Genomic DNA, 23579 nt, shown 5'->3' with positions numbered 1-23579 from the left:
AACTCCCCCAGGCTCCCGGGCGGGGATCCCCAAATGTGCTCCAATCTCCCCGGCCCGGCCGCGAGCTCCAGAATTCCCAAGCATTTAGAAATCCCCCTCTCCTCTACCAGGTTCCCTCCGCTCTGAAAATGGAGTCCTCCCCCACCCCACCCCCATCTCCACCCCCTTTTTCGCCCACGGCCCAGCAGCCAGCCACATGGTCCCGGCCTGCTCCCTCAGCTATAAAAATTTATGGAGAGAGTAATTGCGGCGCCCATTGAAGCCCCACACGCCCCCACCCACTCGCACCCCCTCCCAGGGGCCCAGGCCTCCAGGCTGGGACTGAGAGGTCGCGCGGCTGTGCCTTACCCGAATTCACGTGCACCTTCTTCATCCACGGGTAGACCACGGCGGGCTGCTTGAGTGCCGTCCCGGGGGGCGGCTGCTTGGGGCCGCCCGGCTGGCTGCAGGCCCGGGCGCCGGGCAGGGGCGCGGGCGGGGGCGCGGGGGGCGCGGGGCACGGCTCTCCTGGGGCTCCGTAGTGGCCGCCGGGGCCACTGGCTTCTTGCCCGTGACCCCGTGTGGGCAGCGCGGAGCCGGGCCCAGGGCCGCCGCCTCCGAAGGTCTGCTCACCGAACTCGGGCCGTGGGTAGAGCCCCGGGGGCTGGAAGTCTGCACCCTGCACGCCACCGCCGTAGTAGTCGGCGCCCTGCTCGCCTAGGTAGCCGCCCTGCAAATACTCCTCGCACGGAGGGAACTTGGGGTCCACATACTTGGAGTTCACCATATACGAACTCATGGCCATTAATTTCAGAAGGTAGAAAATACTAATTTTTCTCGTGTTGTCTTTTTTTCTCCTTCCATAGGGCCCTCCTACTTGCTGTCAACTGAATAAAGTTGGCGGCCATGTGACCGGGCCAGCCAATAGCGAGGGAGCGAGTTTATCACCGGGTTGGTGAGCATCTCATAATTTTCACAAATTCAACTAAATAACATACGTGTGATCCAGTGACTCGCCATGGCACATTTGAAGGCCCCCACCAGATGTTACTGTAGTTCTCTAATCCCCAGCAGCCTCATTCCTGGCAGGTAATCCCAGCTTTTGTCTGCCACCGACTTTGTTAACCTCGAGTGCCCTCTCCACGCACCCCCGCCTGAAAACAGCCCCCCAAAATGGGCACAGTTCAATGGGGGGAATGAAACCCCAAATCTGTCAGGCTGCAGAATACCACCAGGCGGGTGGGTGAGGCAGCCTCTGAGTTAGGCGGAGTACCCCAGGCAGGCAGGGCTCCCGCCCGCGGGAGCGGGGACTCTGCCATACAAAGGCCGAGTCCTGGCTTTGTCTTCATCAGGGTCACCCAAAAGTTACAACAATCTGGCCGGCCTGAATCAAATCAGGCAATGAGTAACTGCCAAGCTTTCTGTGAGTGCCCAGGCTGGAGTGTTTCTAGCCCAAGCCGGTCTTTCAGGTATGGCAAGACTGCTACCCGCCTCCCCACCCCCAGCTCATGCAGCTGAGGGGTGGGCCTGGAAGGTGGTGTTGGCACCCCCACCTCACCCAGATGGGCTCCAAAGGACCCTGCACTCCTTCTTCCTAAATGGCCTTCTTCCCACATGGCGGTCAATGACCAGTGAGCCCCCTCACTGGCAGCCTCTGACCTCACCTCATACTCCTTCAGGGCAGAATCGGGGCTGGGGCTACCTGGCCTTCCACCCTGCTCCCCAGTCCCCCAAAAGCTAGCCCTTTGGCCCTGCATTCATGCAACTAATTAAGGGTTTACACGGGAGCCTATGCGGGGCTTCTCGAGGCGAAGACTCCACTATGGCACCAGGCTCAGTCCATCCTCCTGGAGTCTAAGGTAATAAAACAGAAAGAAAACTGACCCGCGCCCGGCTGCCTCTGGCCTCTGCTTCTGACTATGGCCATTTCGGAGAAACATGAAGTTTTTGCATCGACCATATATTCCCCTAGAATCGAATCTGTGACTATGTGGATACCACACAAATTCGGTTCTACAGGGTATATATAGACAACGTTACTAGTTCCAGGTTCCACCCAGAGTGGGTACCCAGACCACTGGCAGCCCCGGCCTCTTCCTCGGAGCCATCACCAGCCCGACGCAGCTCCTCGCACTTTCAGAGAGGGTTCAGGTAGCTTGGAGAGCTTGGTGAAAATTTGCAGCAACGAGTTCCCCATCCTTGTACCAGGGCTGGAGTGACTGAGCAGCCAAGGAGACGGGACAGTCTTCTTAAGAAAGAAAGACAAGAAAAGAAGAAAAAATAATCCATCCTGGAAATGGCAGCTTTATTACCCCCCCTCCAGATCCAGCTACCCCCCCCCTTATCAAGTGGTATTTTCCTGAAAGGTGCAAACGCCCTCAGAGGCAGAAGAAAAGATGCAAGAGGGGAATATCCTCCACCCATTCTTTTTTCCCCAGTGTGGGAGCAAGCCAGGTTGGCTGACAAAGCTCGTTCTCCCAGAAGTCTCCCATTTACCTTCCTGGGCCCTGGGCCCGTCTGGCCGCTCTGTCCCGCTGCTGCAGACCCCGCGGCAGGCACTGCTTGCAGGCACGGAGCTGCCCTGGGCTAGGGTCGGCGCGCTAATGGTGAAGGGCAGGGCGAGGGGTCATTTGAAATCATTTACAAACATATCACAAAGTTTCATTATTTCTGCTTTGCCGACAGCACCACACAAGAGTACAAAAGTTCAGGAACTGCACCCGCCCCAGCGCCGTCTAGGGCTCATCCCCCCGTCTGGGGCACGAAGAACACAGACACACTCGGGGCCCGGATGGGCTTCAGGGGCAGAAGGATGCCCGGGCTCAAGAGGGGCTTTTGGATCTCTGACCGTAGGCCAGAGGTGTTAAAAATTTTTTTTTGATTGTTTTGGTTTTCTCCCTTATGATTCAAAAATTAGTTTCAGCCTTATCCTGGATCTGGTGGGGTAGAGCAGGGAAACTCCCCTCTGCCCCCCAGCCTGGCAAAATTGGCTCCCTGCTTCTACTCTGCACTTTGGACACTCCCCACCTCACCCCCTCCATCCTTTGGTTCCAGGGCTTTGGCTATTTCGTAGGGATTTCCTGGGTGCCAAATCTAAGGAGAGTCCGAGGCTACCCCATACCAAATTCCCTTGTTCAGGGGGGGGTTCCCCCCAACTTCCCCTAATGCCCAGCGCTCCCACACACCCACCTGCCTGGGGACACTGGGCCTAGGCTTTACCCAGACAAATTGGGGGAGGCTGCTGGGCTGGGTGGGGATCCGGGTGAGGGTACACATTTTCATATTTGTTAGACGCTGTGACCTGCATTTCACCTTATTGCTCCACTTGTTCAGACAGGTCAAAGCCAACGAGTTATTGATGAACAAAAGCGTTAAATATTCACCTCCCGCTCAACTGCCCATACAAATGCTTTTGATCTCTCGGGCTTTTTGTGCTGTGTTCAGCTACAGGGTGCCGAATGTGGGTTTGCAAGCGAGGAGCACTGGCAGAGATAAGCACCCAGAGCAGGGGCAGTGGCAGAAAGGGGGCAAAACCAGGGTGTCCTGGGGACACCAGATTTTCCAGCCTGGAGCCCAGAGCTGGTTTCATTTGGGCCAGCCTGATTAATAGAGGGGAACTATGAACTGGGCAGAATCTCCACTTCTGGGGAGGAACACAGCCCCCAGGAAGTCAAGTAGGTTGCTCACCCTGGGGGGGCAGAGAAACCTGGCCCAGAGCCAAGCCCTAGCAAAGGGTGTCTCACCAGAGAGGAAGGGTGCCTGGCTTCTATAGCCCTCCTCCATTCTATCTCCCATTAAAATAAAATAATCTCCATTTTGCAGTGAGGGAAGCCTCACTGTTTCTTCCTTAATTCTTCTGCCACTACCATCACCTTAATGGGCTAGCCCTTCTGGAGATCTCACAGGCCGCCTCAGAAATGTACCTGTCTTCCGCAGCACAGGCAACTCAGAAAGATCCAAACTTCTGAGCCCAGGTCCCCAAGAATCTCTGCCCCCCACCGCAGCCCTACCACCACCACCACCACCACGACGTTTGCCTGCAACACTAGCGGCTCTGGCGCGAAAATTCTCGAACTGCAGCTCCAGAGGAGCAGAGGTGAACCAGAATGGTCGTATCCCTCCCGCCTTGCTCAGCCGGTGTCCCCAGCCCAGAGCCCAAACCTCTGGGGCTGGCGCGGGGGAGGGGCGGGGAGGGATTTCCACCTAAAGCTCAGAATTCGCAGCCCTTCCCGGAAGCGGACCAACTTCACACACCCGCAGCCGTAGAGGGTTACGTTTTTCTTTCTTCTTTTTTATTAAAAACAGAACAAAACAAGAGAAGAGAAGGTTGGGCCAGGTTGGACCGGGTTAAGCTAGGCTGGGCTGCGGAGGGGAACCGCGTTGATCTGGCGTTTAGCAGGCTGGTTCAAGCAGAAAGCGATGCTCGCCGAAACTCAAAACTCGTTAATAGGGCGGGCTGCTAATTAGCTGCAAGCTCTTAACAGAAGCGCAGGGCGGCAGCGGAGCTGCACCTGTGCGAGCTGGGGAGGCCTAGAGAGGCCCAAGGAGACAGGGGCGAGAGCCTGCGGTGTGTTCTCTTGGTTGGGTGGCTGTGAACTAGGCCCCAGGAAATCTATCCAGGAGCACAACTTAGAGCCTCCACTCCCAAAGAGAGCTCGCCTCGCACCGCCAGGCCAGGGCGGCCAGGGCCGCCCTTCCACCCGCCCAGTCTTCTGGCGCGGCCCTTCCGCCAACACCTCCCCAGTTATCAATACCGCCTCTTCGCAGTTCGGAAGAAACGGGAAGGTACTTACAGCGGCAGTCTCTCACGGCCCCGAACCTGTTGCAATGAAAACGGGGGTCACTTAAATTCCACAGGATAATAAAGCAGAGGTAGAGGATATACAGAAAAATGACAAGGCCCAGGCACCCCACCAATACCCAGACCGCCCCGCTTCGGGTGCCGCCCCCAGGAACTGCGCCAAGTTCTCCGCGGAGCGCGAGACCGCAGTCCTCAAGGGCAGACCCGGGCAGTAGGAGAGTATGGCCCCCGTCACCTCCCCCACTCCATGCACCCTTGGGCAAAACCTTACTGGTTGCCTGGCCCGACTCAGGCTGCCTGTAACAGGGTTTCCCCAGTGGGAAAACGGGAAGCGAGGAGAAAATGGGCCTTTGTGTGTTTCCTTCTACACAATCGGCCGGGTGGGCGCAAGTCCACTGGGGAGGGGGCGGCCGCTGCATCTGTCCCCTGCCCCAGCTCCCCGTCTGCCTCGCGCTGGGCGCAATTCAACCCCCTTTCCCAGTTTCAGATTGGTTTCAAATTCCCCAGCCCCAACTAGCGCCCCCAAAACCTGTCTTCTCCTTTCCAAAGAAGGGCCAGGCACGACTGGGACTTGCCTTCCCACTTCTGCTCCAATTCAAAACAAAGAACAATTTCCAAGGGAAATGGGGACCCAAATGATAACCAAAGGAGGAGGAAAATCGATGGGTTTGAAGGTAAATGGCAATGCTTTAGATTGTTCCGCAGCTCTCTGGATGTGACAGCATTTTGTCAAGCATTGCTACTGGAGAGCCCACAAAGCAACCTTACAGAGCCATGCTCCTCACAGGGGCTGGTGTCCAGCTTTAAGTTTTCATCTATTCTAGGATGGCAGTCTTCCCTGAGAAATCTCAGAGGCAAAGCCCTCTCCATCCTCATCCTTTCCCTCCCTCCCCCTTTCTCCCCCACTCTCGCACTCTCTCCACCTAGACTACCACTGTGTAATTCCACGTCTGAGGCAGATGCTCCATTAGTAGGAGGAGAGAGACAGTAAGTCCCTTTTGTGAGGTAGGAGCCCTCAGTTCCTAACTTTCTGTGTCCAGAAGGGAGGGGAGGAAACCGGGATTCCCATTCTATTTGTTAAGTGAGGTTTAGGCTAAAATGAAAATTAACTTCTCTGGGACTTCTCTTCACCCCAGGCAGGAAAGAGAAGGCAGAGAAATCCCCCACCCCTGGAGCTGTCCTGGAAAAAGTAGTAAGTGACTTACTGGTTTTCTCTCCTAGTGGGCAAGGGAACTGGGAGTAGAACTGTCTCCTTCTGAGCCTGGTGCTAGCTGGAGCCTCTCACTTCCCTATCGCTCCTCCAAGAACCAAGCATCTGCACTTGTATGCTCTTAACCTAATTTATGGTGGGAATTATATTTTGGCTTGTCAACTCTCAAGCCATAAAACAAAGTTTATTGGAATCACGTGCTCGTAAATAGCCACTCAGGTCTCATCTCTGCACAACCATAAATAACCTTCGGCTTTAAACTTTTATTCACTAAATAAAGGTTCACTGCAACTGTTCTCTCACATTTAAATAGTTCCAAATATTCAGGATGCAAGGGGGATCATATTCATATCAATACCCTGGGCTTTTCAAATAGCATCTTTTCAGAGAAGTCTGTTTAAGCTGGGAGATAGTGCTATTTCGAAAAGACTGGTTGGTGGGCATGTCTTATGATTCTTTGGCTGCATTCACTGTGAGTACCATCAACTCCTTTATTTCAATCATTCTCTAGCTCTAGATGTGGTAAATAAAAAGGCAAGTCAAAGGCTACTCCTTACTTGCTTATACCAGGAATTATTTGAGATTTTGTTCAAACTTCAACAGAAAAAAAGGGTGGTTAGGGAGAGGCTGGGTGGGCTTGGGGTGGGGGTGGCATTTGGGGTTAACACTTGGCTCTGTATTGTTGTGGATGGGCTCAGTGAGAAAGGTGAAGGTAGCCACATGCCTAGAGGTTTCTATAATTTGCTTGGCTCTGAAAGGGGAGCCTTTGCAAGTGACCAAACTGCTTAAAACAGCAAGACTTGGGGTTTGGTAAAGTGAGAAACTGGAGAATAGCCCCATCGGGATCTTTGGCAACTGAAGCTCTAAAAGAAGGTTATAAAACAATAAAACAGCCTTGGTGTGAAGGAGACAGGGTGTGAGGAAGCAAATGAGGTTCTCAAGGAACCCAAGCCCAGGAAGTCAGATGTCCCTGCTCCCACAGGGCCAGGGGCTCATGGTCCCTGCGCCCAAACCTGAGTGAAATGCTACGCCCCCACACTGCCACTCCCAAAAGAGGGTGAGCCTAAGAGAGGAGGAGGGAGTGCGCTCTCCTGCTGAGAAAGCCCAGAAAAGGAGCTTGGGCCCGAGCTCTACCGCTCTACCGGAGAATGTGACATTCTGTGCTGGGCTAGATGGGGGTGGGAAAGATGCCCCCAGCTCCCACCAAGGGGGATACATAAAGAAAGAACTGACTCCCAGCACCCTTCCATGGCCCACCAGAGTTTCTACCAATCAGTGTGAAAACATGTATGATTTTGACTATTCTGATGAAAAGAATGGGAGTTATGTGTAGGTTTGTAGAGCACGCGCGCACACACACATGATTTCTAAATCAAATTCAGTTGCCGAAGTTCTCAGCAAGTCCTACCAAGCCCATGAATGAGATCCCTCTCTACAAAGATCTCTTTGCATTCTAACTTCCACCCATTCTCTGGGTATTTCTGAACTCATTTCCTGATTTGACTTTCATTAGCGGAAAACGGGAGCTGTTAGCTCAGACTATATGGCATTTATTTCTTAGCCCCTTAGGAGGACCTTTTTCTTTTACAGTTGGTAGTATCCATTTTAAAAATATGAGTAAAAAGCAACCCTTTAAAAAATGATTTCTGATTCTGTTAGGATTAGGTGAGCAGCTTAAAAATTAGTCCCAGTTAATCCACCGTAAAAAAAATACTTAGAATTTGAGAGATGGAGAACAGCTTTATTTTTCCTTAATAAAACAGAATTAATCAAAGGATGTGTGACTTTCTAGGCAATTGTGTGAGCTTTTCATGGGGGGTGGGGTGCAAGGAGGAGACCGAGCTGAGGAGGTGGTTGTTTGAAACAATGCCAGGTGCCTGATCTGGGCTCAGTAGATACTTTTTAAATGAATGGCAATGAAGGACGGTGCCTGGGCTTGCTTGCAGTCTTCACTGTGGCTCACACAAGAAGATGAATAAAATGACACAGCCTATTCTGTATATTGAGATGATAACAGGAAAGTAACCAGCCATGCAGAGGAAAAAGGAGGAAAGGAAGACATTGAGGCAGATATCTTCAATTACTTTCTAATCTTAGGGCAGCCAGACAACATGATTAAGGAGAGAATGTCCACCTTCCTACAGTCTTCCCTTGCCCCCAAGCTCCCAGTGTCCTGGGCTTCTGTGAATGAGGGAGTGGGGAAAAGAAGGAACAAACTTGGTCTAAGAAGAAGGCTGAGCGTCAGGGGGAACAGCATACTAACTTGGACCAATGTGTTGGAGTTTTCTCAAGGAGTTTCAATGGTGGTGGTAGAAGTAACAGAAGAAGAGGTGTGGAAGGAGAGGTTGAAGCCTTCTTTAAAACCTGCAATGAATTCATTTTGGGGAGAAGCGGGACTCTGGGCACTATCCCTCCGCATTTGGCTGAAAAGGGCCCCTGGGAATTCCTGCCCAGAAAGCTCCCATGAGGTAGGGTCCCTGGTAGGGCTCCACCAACCTAGAAGCCAGAGCAGCTCCCAGGAAGGAGGAGAAAGTGAAGGGGCATCAACAGGTATCAGCTACACTCCAGGTGTAATGAGGTCTGCCCTCTGTCCACTCTAAGGGCCCTTGCTATGTGGCCCCCAGGGAAGAATAGTCTGACATTGACTTTTAAGAGGCCTCTTGCCCAGAGGCAGTTTTGAGCTCTCCTCTTAAACTAAGTGTCTGCATAACCAGGATAGGTAGGGATGGGACTTTGAATGAACCCCCTAGGTAGGGGGCAGATGGAAGAAGAAGACTACCTAGGCCTGGTACTTGGGAACTCAGGATGGGGGTACAGCCAGAGAGGAGCTGAGCAGGGAGTCCCAAGCAGGAGAGAAATATAATCCCATCTTCCTGGCACTATACTCCAGCACTTAAAAAGGAACACTTCTCCCACTACCCTCAACCCTACCTCCTACAATGGAGTCTGCTCATCGGAGTTCTGGCTTGGTGTCCTCTGGGAAGAAAAGGTGACCCCAGAGGAAAACTCCAGTAGTGAGAGATGGGATCCAAATGAATGGGCCCTGAGACAGGGCCTTTGATGATGGAGCTGGGGGCTAGAAAAGGCTCCGGGGGTCCCAAGAAGGGTAGGGCCTGGGATGGCCATCTTAGTACTTTGAGAAACAAGAGTGGAGCTTAGATGGCACGGGAGTCGGGGATGGCTGGGGATTGCAGCACTGCCCTATGCCATAGGCCAAACTTCATCTGGCAAGGTTGGTAGCTAAAGAGACTATATGTGTTTTGAGAGAAAATCTGACCCAGGTGAACTCCTGGGTAAGCCAAGAGAAGTAGCTTGGCAAAGGGCCGCGGAGGCCTTGTTAGGAAAAGTCTATAAGCACAAGTCATGGAAGCCAGGACTAGGGGTTGGAACTGGTTGCAAGGGGTCTGTGCACGTACGTGGGTTGTAGCATGAAATAGTATTTACATAGCTCTTTTAAAAAGATAGAAAGAATCTCAAAAATCTGGAAAGGCTGATGGAGATTTGGGGGGATAAGGCCTCTCCAAGATACACGCTGACATCAGTGTGGCCCAAGTTTGCTGTGGCTCAACCATGGCCCTGGAGCCCAGATCTTGGAACACAAGCAGATTAAGAGGGAGTGGGACACTTCTGGCATCCTCTGCTATTGCCCACTGGCCTCTTGCCTTTTTACCCTGCTCCAGATTTCAAGAGGCTAAAAAGGGGATACTTGCTTTGGTGGGTGTGACTGACAGGTGGTGGTGGAGGTAACTCTCTCAGGAAAGACCTGCAGCCTTCTGTAGGAGTCACAGATGTGCCTGTGTGGGCTCAAGGCCTCCTCAATCTGCCCATCTGCCCACTGAGGGGGTAGCGGCACTTTCCTTCTGGATGCATCCCTGAAGTCTACCCACAGGCAGATGCCAGACACCCGAGACCCAAGGGAGCAGGGCCTACGAGGCCCACTCCAGCAAGAGGAAGCGCCCCAGAACTATGTTCTCCTGGGTCTGTCACTTCCTGTGTGACCAAGCCTATGCCTGTCTTCTCCTCTGTAGATTTCAAGAATTGGGTGAGTGAACCATGTCTCTTTCAGCTCTAAAAGTCTAGGCCTGATGTTGAGCAGAAAAGAGAAAAAAATGATAAGCAGTATGTACTGAATGCTTGTTATGCGCCAAAACACTCTTTCAAGTACTTAACCAGTGAATTAATGTTTAAGGTAGTTAGAATATCGCACAGCACACAGTATTGCTATGTAAGTAAAAAAATCTTCATAACAACCTTGAAGGTACTCTTATTCCTACTTTTCAAATGAGGAAACAGGCCCAGGGAATTTGCCCTATTTGCCTGTTACAGAGCAGGTAAGTGGTAAAGATTTGAACCAAGGCGGTCTGAACTGGGAACATACTCACCTCTTGAAAATCTCCAAGTTAGCAAGAAATCAATGTCCCCTTCCCTAAATGGGAGCAATTAATCAGCCTATAGGGTAGTGACATTTAAAAACTCAGTTAGGGAGGGAGCCCCAGGAACTATGGGGGTTGCTGAGTGGTAAAGGGAACTTGGCCCCTGGATACCAAAGAACCATAGAAGAAGCAGGAAAGACACTTGATCAGTAGTGGGCAAATATAAGCATGCTTCTTAATTGCCTTTTGGGAGAGTGTTTACAAAATGCAGGTCCCAGATATTATGATTTATTAAGTCCGGCCTGAGACCCAGGAACCTGAATTATAAACAAATTTGAATGCAGGTCTTTATTAAAGAATCATTGTCCTTAAGTACGGAAAAGAGGGAAGAAAAAGACTGCATTGACAACAGACAATGGAGGATCAGTGGTGTTGGGTCGGGGCCCACTGTCGAAGTTGGGTGTCACAGTGGTGCAAGAAACGACCCGTGGAGCCCACCAAGGTCCTGAAATGGGCGCAGGGGTGAGAGGAGTGTGTGTGGGTGGTGTGGAAAAGGGCTGAGATGTGCATCTGCAGTGTTCTCAAGCTGCAAAGTCAATGAGATCCGCCCTCTCAGCCTCAAGGAAGCCCAGAGGGAATCCCGGAACCCAGGCCTTGTGGTAGGAGAGTCAGCGCGAGGCCCGTCCGCCTGCCTCGGGAGGCGCTGAACGTCGTGCTTTTCAAGGCTGCGGATTCTAGCTACCAAGGATCGCAGTAATGAAAAGTGGCAAGAACAGCAGCCCAGCCCGAGGGGGATGGTTAAACACGTCTTGTCCTACCGCGGGACCCTAGTTTCCTGCTTCTAGGAGCCCAGCGCGCGGAAATCGCGCCACCTCCGGGAAGGCGGAGGAAGTGAGGTGGCCTGCCACCCTGGAATCTGCCTTCAGGCTCCGCGGCCTCGGGTCTACCTAAAACTGCCCATCCCGGGAAGCAGCCCTCTGGGGGTGGGCGCAGTACCTCCGACCCTCCACAGAGGCCAAAGCACTTGGCGACCGGAGGAGGAGGAGGAGGAGGAGGAGGAGGTGGAGGAGGAAGAGGAGTCACGTGTCCTCCCCTACCCCCGCCCGCGCCCGGGGCATCACCGGCGCCGCCGCAGCGGGCAAGACGCTTGTCCTACAGCGCCTCCTCCTGGACAAGGTGCCAGACAGCGGAGCAGGGGGACTGAGGCCGCCCGGAAAACCCGAGACTGAGGCTTCTCCGCGCGGGTGGAGATCTTCCCGCACCAGAGGCTGGGAGCCGGTCCCCCAGTGTCCCCTGGGGCGGCCAGAAGGCGAGAGGATCCTGAGACCCCCTCCCGTCCTACCCCCCAGGCTCTCGGCCCAGGAGCGTGCATCCCCCATTAATTAGGCGAGTCCAGGCGGAAAATCCCTCCGGTTTGCCCGTTTATTTATTTGACCGCTCTCTGCCGAGCCGCTGGACCCCGCAGAGCCCTCGAACGTGCTGCTCTGGCGTAACAAAGTCCGGGAATAGTACGGCTGAAGGACTGGCCTTAAGTTTAGCGGTTTGAGCAGAAGCCTGGAGGAAAGGCCTTTTCCTAAAGCAGAAGCACCAGGCTGAAAAAAAAAAACTAACACTTCCCTGAGGATCACACATAAAAATGTTCTTTTAAGGTGTTAAAAGTGTGTGCGTGTGTGTGCGTGTATGTGTCACTTTTAACACCTTCAAAGAAGATCTGGCTTCCCTTTGGCCACTAGTTCGCATTTGCAGACTGTTTCTAAAGTACAGATTTAAACTGGGATGGGGTGGCGAGTCAAGATGATTGCAAATAACGTAGTCCAGGACAACATGTTTGGCTATATTTAGATTGAAGGCTGGAATAAAGGAAAGATGAGCAGCGAATACTGAGGGAGGGGGGAGTGGAGAGATCGGGTTCTATCTTCCGGCTGAGTCCACTTGCCCCCTCCCCCATCCGTGCCTTATGGCTGGATCCCCGGGCTGGGCTATTTCACTGCACATGCGCCAGACGCCCAACGAGCGTGCGTGGCAGGCGCTTAGGGCACTGAACTGTAAGAGCAGCTCGCGCAGCGCTCTGCGGCGTGCGCCAGCGCGCACTGCTTGCGTGCTCACCTGCAGAGGAGCTTGGACGCCCCATCTCAGAGAGGCAGGAAACGTACTTTCTCTTTTCTTTTTTTTTCAGGAAAACCTGTATTAAAACCCCCCAGCCGTCCTTTCTGATTTGCAAGCCCTGTTCCACCAAGCCAACAAAATCGCCATGTTGCCAATGAACACTCTCAAGGTTGTCATTTGGATCAGCAATTTCACATCCAGTACACTGCTTCTCTTGAGTGGTTAATCGAGGCGGGGCAAAATCACCCTACGTTCAGAAAGCACGACTTATTCCTCATTCTGCACAACCATCAAGTCTAATGGACTCGTTCCTAGAAAGAGGGTATCTATTCACACCAATTCCGGAAAAGTGGCCCTAAATTGGACTTAAATCGGAATTCCGAGTTCTTGGTGGCTTCTCCCTAGCTTCCGGTGCCCCCGCGTGCCCTGCCCCGCGGCCGCACTGCGGCAAGGCCGTAAATACCTCTAACAGCTGCCTGCCTGCCCAGAGTGAAATACTGTCTTTGTTCCGATTTCCCCTGCTTCTCTAGCTCAGAAAACAGAATTCTGGCGAAATATATTTATTTGAAGGAGCATCTGACAGGAAAATACGTTTGGTTTTCAGCCCTGGTGCTTGGCCACATTTATAATAGCGCGTTTTGCTCTTTTCCCTGGTCCCCATGAAGAGTGCAAGCCCAGCTCACAGCCTGGCCCGTAAAAACACCGAGGCTCCGACATGTCAGTGGCTCCCTGAACTGTAAACGGATAGAGGTTCGGGCTGAGGACGCTGGGAGTTACACTTCCTGGCTTGTGAGCTCTTAAGAGTCCAAGTGTTTCTTACTTAATTTTTAAAAATTGAGTTTAATTTTTTTAAAATTGGGGTTAACATGGACAATGGGGGCATTTCCAACAGTAGCAAAAGCGTTAACTAGTCTTCTCCTGGCCTGAGTTCAAATGTGATTTGCAGATTATTTATTCCCTTAAATGCAACCGACCATTAAGTTCCAATAAGCTCTTAATGCTACCACAGGACTTACAAAGAACCCTTCAGTCCTCCGTATCTGCCCATGACCTCACCCTCTGCTGCGTAACAGGACCTGAAGCCTGCCTCGGTTTTTAGTCACTTGGTCGCACTCAGCCACCCAATCCAGGGAAAAGCGACTGAAGCTCCGAACCCTAGGGCTTGGCCATCATGGCCACAACTCCTCCCCACCCCCACGCTTGTCCCAGCCCACCTAGGGGGCTCCTCAGGCTTTGGAGCTGCCAGGGGACAGGCCTACGTGCCTCTGACCAAGGGCCTGCTTTTCAATAGGTAATGCTTTTTACCAATATGAAACAATGATCTCAACAGCCATTGTACCGTAGTGGCAAAATAGTTACAAAATACAGACATTCCAAATAAAAAATACACTTTCTTATTTGTGAGATCATAGTGATCCACCACAATTCCTCAGCATCAACTGGCCACAAATTAGTGGCGCTCCATTTTGAAACCAGCGTGATCCCATCGTTAATTACTAAAAATACCTTTCTACACAGATATCATTATTGTTTGGGAACACTTTTATGGCCAAAACGATTACAAAGGAATATTTGGAATATTAGGATTTGCCGCTGGGTGCTTTGGAGACGATATTCAGCGGTGCGCAGGTCCACCCCATGCGCAATGCGGCAGATTGTCCACAGGTTTTAATATTTCACAAGGTGTTCATGAGGGAATAGTCAAGAGAATTTGAGAGATGCATCCTCAAATGCTGTTCAAAATCGGTAGGCTAAAAGAGCATTCTTTTTTTTTTTTTCCTGCAAAGTATTTTCTTTTGATGCATAGATAATGTTTCAGTTCAGTAATTTTGAAGAAGAGGGTAAAATGTTGCTATATAACGTTTATTTGTAGGCAAAAACCCACAACAGGGCATTTAGAGAGCAAAATACCTACTCTTCCTATTCTGGCAAATAAGAAACACACGTAATATTTGAACTTAAACATGCTTTGAATTTCTTAAATATCTATTGATTTTTACCCAAGACCTGCACTGGATTTTCTGACCCCGTTCCCTCCCAGAGCATGTATCCATTTTGTGACATAAAATAATCCAAATTCACCTGATAGATTATTAGATGTGGGAGGAACCTTTCTTAAGTTGCTACAAAAATTCTCTAAGAACGAGAGAAACGGTTAAAAATATTTAAAATTCCATCTCATACATAAGGCCCAATAAACCATAAACCCTAAAAATTAGCCACCATCACTCACCAAAGCCTAGATTAACAAACCAAACACATCCTGGGTGCGCAGAATCCACCCCACCCCCACCCCCAGCCCCAACCCTCAATCCTCAAAAAACACCTGTTAGCGTCCCAGATACCTCTGACCACAGACAAGCCGCAAAACACGGCTCTATACTACCGAGTGCCTTTAGTGACCCACAGCACAGCTAAGACGTCCAGGAACCATCTACAGATTCTTCCCAGGTTGGGGATTGAGGGGCTCTCGATCCAGTGGGGTCCTATCTGCCGGTCTCCACCTCTCGGAATCTCGAGGGGAAATGAGGCTTCCCTTCGACTTCTGAGCTCAGCCAGACCCCACCCGGGGCCCCAGGGGACGCCTGCTCAGAGATGGAGTGATTAGGAAGCAGGGGGCGCAGACAGCCACCCCAAGGTACCGGAGAAGTATAGGGAGTCGGGCCAGGCTCACCGGGCTGCCCAAGGGGGTGGGCGCCTGGAGCTCGTCGGCGGCAGGGCTGGGGCGCGGGGAGGGGCGACTCTTACCCGGAGGCTGCCGAGCAGGAGGCGGCGGTCGGCCAGGGCGGCTGCAGTAATCCATTAGGCGCTGCCGGGCTACGCGCACTGGGGGCGGCAGGGATCCGCTCATGCTGGAGAAGGAGTCGCCTCGGAAGCGCGCGGCTGCAGTCACCCGGAGCAGGCCGGCTGCTCCCGGCGGGCGGTGTCGGCGCCGGCGGGGGCCTCAGCGCCCAGGGCTCCTTCCGGGCTCTCCCGCCCGCCAGGCTCCCCACCGGCTCCGGAGGCGGCAGCGGCGCTGCCCGAGCGAAGCGGCGGTGGGGCCACGTTGGGCGCCGGGCGGGAGCGGAGGCCGCCGCGGACCCCGCAATCCCGCAGCCGGCGACTGGATCCCACCTCTGCAGAGACAAAGGTTAGAAAAAGAGGGGGTGAGGCTCCAGGAAGGCAGAATGCGGGGGGAAATTCGCCTGGGAAATCAGGAAAAAGGCCGTGAAGGCGAGCGGCGCCTGCACATGACCAGCCGCAGCCAATGACGACCGCAAATAGGTCATAAAAAGGTCTATTACCAAGTTGTAAATTTTCTTCAAACAAAAAGGAATTTGCTGCAATTCCTTGCGGATTTTGCACATACAGCTCGCAAGCGCCATGTTTTTTCCTCTTTCTCTCCCCGCTATCTTCTGTTCTCTCTCTGTTCCTCCTCCTTTTCCGTCCTTCCTCCTCTCCTCTTTCTTCCTCTCTGCTCTTCTCTGCTCCTCTCTGCTCTCTCTGCGTCTCTTGCCTCCATGGTTCCTGACTCTCACCTTTTCTAGGAAGTATTTCTTTTGCTCTTTTTTGGTTTGGCTCGAAACCTCTGCTGAATAGAGCGTTGTGTTGGAGGGGAAATGAATGCGGTGGACTGCACTGGCGCTCCGGGAGGTGATGCTGGCAGTCACCCCCCTCCGAGTCTCCTTGCGCGGGTCACTTGGCTTCTCCTCCCCTCCCCTCACAGAAAGGCCGGCCCGGGAGCAGCAGTCAGGCACTTTCGGTTTTTGCCCCTCTCATCTCCAGGCAAGCCAGCCCCAGTGATCTTGCGCAGAAAACCAGGGCTCTGCAGGCCAAGAAAGCCCGCCCTCCCCCTAACACCTCTCCAACATAAATTGGGGTCCCTCCCATTTCTTGGGGTTTCCAGGGGTAGGAGAGTCACCAACCAGCTCAAAGCCTGGAAATGGTTTTAGGTACTTGTCAACTTCTCCAAAATAAGGGTTTGAACTCCCAATGCTTGGCATTTATCTTGGCAGAAATATCCTCCTGGACAGTGCTGGGTTCAAGGGGAAGCAGTCTTTCTGGATCCCCTTTGAAACCCCTTGCTATGTCTCTCCTAAGTGCATTTCTTATTTCTATGCAATTTAATTCTAGTTTTCCCTTCTTCCATTGCCCCCCAAATGTTTGCCCATCGAAAAGCCTGCTCAATGCAACATTGAAGAGGAGAGGGGCTCCATTTGTTCCGGGAAAAGAGCGGACCCTCAGTTTCAGCCCTGGGAAGAAATAGTCCTTTTTCTTCAAAGGCAGGAGTCACATTCCTTTTGCACTTCTGATAGGAGCTGCGCCAGAGAACACCAGCTGAAAGTAAATGTCCTTGAGGGCCCCAGCATTCTCCTCATCATTAATGCATGGGCATGATCATCCAGGCTTCAGAACCTGCCTGAAAGAGGTAACCCATCCCCCCATCCTTTCAAGGGCACTGTCTTTGGACTTCTAGTAATGCATTTATAAATATTTGGATTGGATGTCTACGGGTAGGTTTTCTGCTATGAACATCCTCACATTCAGTAAGTACCTAAGTGAACATAGACTTAAGCAGGAAACACACAGCACCGTTTGAAGCAGGCCGTTTGTATCCCTTGAAAAGGTTCCGATGACCTTGGATGTTTTTTATTAAAGGAATTCTGTTGCCATCTGTCAGCAAAAGTCATATTCTTTCTAGAAACTGTGCTCTAACTTTGCTGGAGGGAACTATAGCAGTATCCAAGGTCCATTAAAATGTTCTATTCCCCTGTCCACCCCCAGATGCCGGAAGAATCAGCAAACACCAGGGAAGCAGAGGACACAAGCTTGGATGTGAAAGAGCAACATCTTGTGCATTGAAGAATAATAAAGTTTTTAATTACAAAAGAAAATGTGTAAGAATATGTGGGGCAAATTTTGGGGCCCTTCCAAGCTAGAATACTTTACACTGATTTGTACATATGGAACTGAACAGAGATTACTCACTTGTAAAATTATCTAAGAAATAATCTCAATTGCCAGTTTTCCTCTACCCACATAAAAGCGGAGCTTTATGACCCTCCTTTTCAGCCTGGGGAAGGGGGGCTGGGAAAAAGACTTTGCACTTTTGAAAAGGCAGCCATATTTGCACATTTTCCCCTGTGCAGAGGTAATCCAGGCGATGTGCTGGGCTTTGTGGAACCTCACAAAATGGCAGTCCCCGAACTGACTTTTCTCTAGAAACCATTGAGACCCACACCCTCTTTTGTGTGTTTCTGGTCCTTGCAAACAGAGAACCTAAATCACTTGGAAGGCCTGGTTCTTTCATTCAGTGTTAACATTGGAGGGTCCTATTTTTCTCTAAACGGTTTACAGACCTCTCTAAGCAGATTTTAAGCAATCCAGGGCCAAAAAGCATCGCCTAGATTTTCAAAGGATTCTCTGAAGGTTTATGCAAATTTCTGCAGCAAAAATGTTTGCTCGCTTCGCTGCAACCCTCGGATGTTTACAGATTTGAGCCAATTAGAAGGGTGTCTTCTGTGCTCGTCACCTCGAGTCTGCATGAAACACCATGATAGGGGGTTTCTAGCCACTAAAAGAAGGTGGTGTGTGTGTGTATGTGAGAAAGGGGGGGGGGTAATGCCCCAAGCTGTTTATTTGAAGGCAGATCTATGATTTTCTCAGCTACAAAAAGAAACACATATACCTACATTTATTTATGACCAACACTTTCTGCAATGTGTAATCTATGTATAAGTACAAATATACCAAATATATACTTAGAATACCACATTTGTATATGTACAAATACTCTGCAATGCACCAGGTATTACAGCAGAGTTTTTTTCTGTACAAGAGCTACAATTTTACTATGGGTTGGGGGCGATGGGTCAAGAAGGTACAACACTTCCAGAGCAACACAGAATATAGAGGAAATAAGGACCTTGCTACCTCCCCAACATTTCTTGATTTCCACATCCATTCATGCACCGGGTCCCCTGAGTCTTGCCCCAAATCAGTGACTCTAACACTGGAATTTGGGGAGCATTTTTGAGTGGGGGACAGAGAATTTTGCTAATAGAGGAATCACTTAAATGGAAGGCAGCTAGAGTTTGGCCAGCAAGAAGCTCTAGCCAGCTTGCGGCCGCTGCCACCTCCACCAACCCCCACCGCCACCAACCCCCACCGCCACCACCCCACAGGCTGTTTCCTAGCCATGCTTTCAGGCGCTTGGCATCTTCGCTCTAGAAGCCAACAGCAGAGTCTCAAGCAGCACACGGAGCAGAACGTTTCCAAATCTAGCATGCACATTTGCAGCTGTCTCCTCTCATGCAAATGTTTCTTAAGCCGCAGGCCACCCGTGACTTAAAATGGTCTTTTCCGGCTCAGGTCAGCGAATGCCACAGCCACAGCCTCTTCCCTGGTTAGAAAGCTAGGTGGTGTTTCACTTCTGGCCCCACCAATGCCAACATATCCCAGGTCCTTGAAGTGGCAGGCGAATAGCCCACCAATGCCTGAGGGGCTGATTCAGGCCTAAGACAGATTCCATTTTCTTACCTGTGCAATAAAAACCATTCTGGAAATTAAAATGTACCTCTTTAAAAATAAACGCATCTAGAAAAAGCGAAGAGCTCTTCAATGTCTACCCGATGAGGTGCTTCCCATTTTGAGGGGAGAAGTATTAGTTTACTTGAATTTCTCCTCTTCTCTACTACCCCTCTTCCCCCTTCTCTTCCCTCATAAAATGGCAGCTGCAGGAGCAGCCTCCAATGGGAAATGGCTATCTTGTTAATAACAAATCTCAAACCCCAGCATCAGCACAGGCTCAGCGGAATAATCTGTAGCGCGTAACCTGGACTCTGGGTCTTCCCCCACTGGGCCCACAACTTGAGTCCTCTGCGAAGTTCAAAGTTTTCACAGTTATCTTAGCAAGGTTATTTAGAGCAAGATGCAGCTAGGATAGCCTAGCCAGCCCTCTTTGGAATGAAAAAGAGACCCCTCCCCTGCATTTATTTATTTATTTTTACAACGCAGTGCTTGTAACCCCCACTCCCTTTTTTTTTTTTTTTTAAATCAAATAGAAGCTTTAGTGAAACATTGCCTTCTAGTAGCCCAGGTGGTGGTTCCTGACTCAGGGAAAGGGTTATGTGTGGCGCTTAAAGACACTAGCTCTAGAAAAAGATTCATTTCTTTATTAAGGAGCTCGCTATGTTCTGGAGCGGTTGTTTACACTCGGATTTTTCTGCATTTGCTCTCAGGGCTTGTTTCAATAGGTGAGGCCATCCTGGAGAACAGCAGAGGACGTACCAACCGACATCTGAGACGCACACAAGTTGGCTCAAAATGGGCGTGCAAACAGAGCGAAGGAATACAAATAAATATGGCACCTATTCAAAAAACGTAATCACAGCAGCGGCCACAGCATAGAAACCTAGCGATTTCAGGCGATACCAAGCGCAGTTCAAAACGAAAGCAAGTTGAGAAATGAGAGGCATTCCACAAGGCCACTTGCCAGAGTGAAAAGTTAATGAGTGAAAATGTTATAATTGGCTTTTCAAGTATTCATTCCCTTTAGATGATTAAATTGCCATAATTTGTATAGACTATAGAAAATTATTAAATGTCAACTATGACATTTTCCTGAAACTTCTGTCATTGGCCCAACATTTTCCCCAAGTTTAAGGAAGCTGCAGAGCCAGACTATACATTACACTCTTCAGCTAACATGTGCTTTATGAATATTTGGCCCAGACTTTCCCCAGAGATATTACATTTACAAAATACTCAAAGAAACCTTTTAGGAGTAAACAAAAGGCACCCGAACCATTCATTATAAAAGCAGAAAAGGAAAACATAAATAATACATTTTAATCAAATAACATAAAGTAAATATTCTGCAGGCATAATTTTTTAAAAAAATTAATAGATCTCTTTTAATTTACTCACCATAAAGAAATGATATTAAGTGTTCAAGTGCACTTGTTTGATTAATAAAGCATTTTATATTCAATTATTTAGTGCTAATCATTAGGAAGTTTATGTTGTTGAGGCAAATCACCAGCTCAGACATTAAAAACTACCATTACAAAAATATAGCAACAAGGTCAGTATCAAATTACCCTTACATAGGACAGCCCAAGCGCTGCTTCTATGCAATACTATAAACTTTTAACACCCAAACCCCTCTCAAAGCGCAGAAACCTCAAGAGCAGTGATATGAAGGTAGCTTGAAATACAGGTAAAGTCCTTTCCAACAAAGAAAATAGATGGTGTCCAACAGCATGTGTTGATCATAGTTTTAATAGTCCATGGTAAAATTTTAAAGGTAGAAGTTAATTTGTCAGGCCTTCAGCTCTGTCTTCCTCCAGCTCTTGGGCTTCCTTTTTGGTTTCCCCATCCTTTGCCTCCTGTCGGGAAACTGGGAATTTGTCCTTGTTGTTCTCTTTTTTCCATTTCATTCTCCTGTTCTGGAACCAGATTTTTACCTGTCTCTCCGTGAGGGCTAGGGCGTGGGAAACCTCAATTCTTCTCTTCCTGGTCAGATAAGGGTTAAAAAGGAATTCTTTTTCCAGCTCTAGGGTTTGGAAACGACTGTAGGTTTGTCTTCCTCTTCGTCTACCAGGAGCTGCTGATTTAAAAAAAAAAAAAAAAAAAAGGAAAACAAGCGTTTTAGAAATGTAATGGTGCCTCTGCAGGTTGCTGGAGCTTTCTGGAACGGGTCTAAGGGATGAAATATACACAAGTCTCCTTAGTTCTGATATATACACAGGATATGCAGGCAAGAAGAACAGAGAGAAAGTCTTCACAATTACTCTGTCCCCATCATCTTTACGCGGTTTCTACTTTACGGGAAAAAAAAAGTATTTATGAATAAAAGCCACTATAGCTACACAAGAAGGAGAAAGAGAGGGCGATGAAAAGGTAGTTTTAAAGCTAGAACGTGAGATGAAAGCAGAGTTCTCCCCCTCTCCCCACATTAAAAAAAAAAAAAAAATTGCATCCCAACCTTGTGGTCTCATCCAGGGAAACATTTGAGAAGGAGACGAGCTCTGATTTAAGTGGTCTGGGTCCTCGCCAATATTACCACTGGACGATTTACAGTCAGGATATTGTACCAGCTCGGCCTCTTGCTGGGTCGTAAAAATCGGCTGTCTCTGTAAGTTATCGTATCCGTAAAACTTCGCGGGCTCCCCGTGACAGGCAATCCCGCCGCAGGGGGGAGGCGGAGGATGCGGAGGATGAGGAGGAGGAGGGGGGGCGGCCTGGTAGGCTGCGGCCGGGCTGCCCCCGCCGGGGTGGAAGTAGTCCTGGCCGGGGCCCGGGCCACCCCCACCACCGCAACCCGGCCCGGCGGGCGGCGGCGACGGATGCGGGTGCGCGTGCGCCTGCGGGGGCGCGTGCGGGAAGCCAGCGGCGCTGTTGCCATAGAGCTGCAGGGCGGCGGCGGCGGCGTGGCGGCTGCCGACCTCGGGCGCGAAGTGACAGTCGTAGTAAGTGGGATTGATGGCCTCGCCCGCCGCCGCCGCCGCCGCCGCCGCCGCGGCCGCCGCCGCCGCCTTGTACTTGGAGTACAGCGGGTTTACGAAGTAAGAGCTCATCGGAGCGGCGGCGGCGGTGGCCAGGGGCCGAGGTAGGGCGGCCCCGGGCGGGCGGTGCGGAGCAGGCAGGGAGCGCGCCTCAGCGCGGCCGCACTGCCGCGGGGGCCTCTGGGGCGGCTGCTCGCGCCGCCGGGGCCGCCGGGGCCGCCCGGCTACGCTGCTGCTGCCGCCTGTCCGCCCGCCCGCGCGCGCGTCGCCTCTGAGGCCGGGAAGCGGCGGGCACTTGGCTACTGGGCGCTCATGCCCGGCTCTCGCGCCCACCGCCTCGGCCTCGCACCGCCTCCCTCGCGGGTAGCGGGGCCTCGCCCAGCCCCCGCGCTCACCACCCACCCGGCCTCTCCCGGTGCGCGCCGGCTCGGCCGCAATATAATCGCCGACGCCCCGGGTGACCTGCCCCGCTGCCTCCACTGTTTCCTCTCAGGCACCAGGCTGCCCTGAGCGCACCGGGACAAGAAAAAAAGTGCGCCCGGCCCACGGGGACACTCTTTGGCTTCGGTTTACAAACCCCCGCTCTGGAGGGAAGAGAAAAAAACACCCTCTACCCGCCACCACCTCTCACCTCGGCCCCCCCGCGGCCCCCTCCCTCCGGTCTCGCCGCCGCCGCCGAGGCTGCCGCCCCGGTGCGCCCCGGCGAGGCATTTTCGCACCACGCCACTGTGTGGAGAAGATGGGGGCGAGATAACCGCGCGGAGGGATCCGCGCGGAGGCGACACCGTTGCTCCCGACGGGACTCCTCACGCTGGCCGGGAGATGCCTCCGCCGGCCTTAAAGGGGGCCCATAAAGCCGCACTGCCAAGGGCTCGCCTTGCCCCCCGGGGCCCAGGGAATGTGGCTCGCGGCTGGCGTGGCGGGGGCGCGAGAGAACCTTACACTTGGGGGGAGGCAGGGAGGCCACTCCCAGGAGGCTATGGGAGCAAATGACTCCCTCCCCTGGCCCCTAGAGCAGCCCCCCAGAGGTTGGCCGTGGCTTTTGCGCTTCTGGACACGCGGGCGCAGCCCAGGGAACAAGGCAAATAGTGTAGACAAACCGGACCGTGTACGTTTGGGTTGGGTCCTCAGTGGTTTGATTAAAGGCCACAAGGGTGATCCCCAAACCTGGCATTATCAAAGCGAATCTAGGCCCTTCTTTTCTAGGCGGGCAGGCCTTGTGGAAATGAGATGTACATTTACCCTTGACGCACTGCACGCCTGGCTGAGGCTCCCAGGTTAATTGATATTTAATGGAAATCATGCCCATGAATATAGTTTCCATCATTTCACCCTTGATAGACGTCAGCACCAGGCGCGGGGGGGAAACTGAAGAATGTGGGGCGATGAAAGGGGGGGCAGATTGGCATTGCTGAGGGAGTAAATAGAAAAGCGGACAGGATGTTCCAAGGCGGGAAGGAGAGAACTCACGCTGGGGTGGGTGGTATTTCCTCGAGCAGGACGCGCGGCTCCCGGGTCTCACCCCCGGCCCGGAGCGGACCAGGGCAGGCGGTGGCCCCGGGCGGAGCACGGGGGGCCGACGCCTGCGAGTCCCCACTTCGAGCCTCAGGGCCGGTGTTCGG

General features: G+C 51.7%; 2 protein-coding genes and 1 long non-coding RNA gene across 12 annotated transcripts in view; 1 reads left to right on the top strand and 2 right to left on the bottom strand.

Annotated features, from left to right (window-relative positions):
• Nucleotides 1-15356, bottom strand: part of HOXD4 (homeobox D4) — a 30658-nt gene extending 15302 nt beyond the window's left edge. For 3 of the 7 annotated variants that reach the window (XR_010410209.1, XR_010410210.1, XM_045868477.3), the window contains exon 1: nt 349-15118. Coding sequence is in view for 5 of the 7 variants with exons in the window: in XM_045868477.3 (XP_045724433.1) it covers nt 349-784 (436 nt within the window). In the remaining 2 variants the exon portion in view is untranslated. Of the gene's footprint in view, nt 1-348; nt 15119-15217 lie in introns of those variants that run through there. The other 4 variants (XM_064586737.1, XM_064586735.1, XM_064586734.1 and 1 more) reach the window with 4 other exon arrangements.
• Nucleotides 15357-15458: 102 nt separating this feature from the next.
• On the top strand, nt 15459-17343 carry LOC123839095 (uncharacterized). The gene is made up of 3 exons (XR_006789581.3): nt 15459-15599; nt 16765-16877; nt 17234-17343. It is a non-coding gene; the product is annotated as an uncharacterized LOC123839095 (long non-coding RNA).
• Nucleotides 17344-19603: 2260 nt separating this feature from the next.
• On the bottom strand, nt 19604-23579 carry HOXD8 (homeobox D8). Of its 4 annotated transcripts, none has more exons than XM_045868473.3 (3): nt 23428-23579; nt 21438-21585; nt 19604-21059 (listed from the first exon to the last, which is right to left on the bottom strand). In XM_045868473.3, exons 2-3 carry the CDS (start codon nt 21460-21462, stop codon nt 20764-20766), a joined length of 321 nt encoding a protein of 106 aa, XP_045724429.1. In that variant the 5' UTR covers nt 21463-21585; nt 23428-23579; the 3' UTR covers nt 19604-20763. The 4 variants fall into 4 exon arrangements, with proteins under 4 accessions (XP_045724429.1, XP_045724430.1, XP_045724427.1 ...); XM_045868474.3 differs by lacking the exon at nt 23428-23579 and adding an exon at nt 22589-22730; XM_045868471.3 differs by lacking the exon at nt 23428-23579 and having other exon boundaries at nt 21438-22558.

This window comes from Mirounga angustirostris, unplaced genomic scaffold, assembly GCF_029215605.1.
Source record: "Mirounga angustirostris isolate CCGP_5_RB_7025 unplaced genomic scaffold, mMirAng1.0.hap1 SCAF_3, whole genome shotgun sequence".
NCBI lineage: Eukaryota > Metazoa > Chordata > Mammalia > Carnivora > Phocidae > Mirounga > Mirounga angustirostris.
This window is presented reverse-complemented; position numbering and strand designations above follow the sequence as displayed.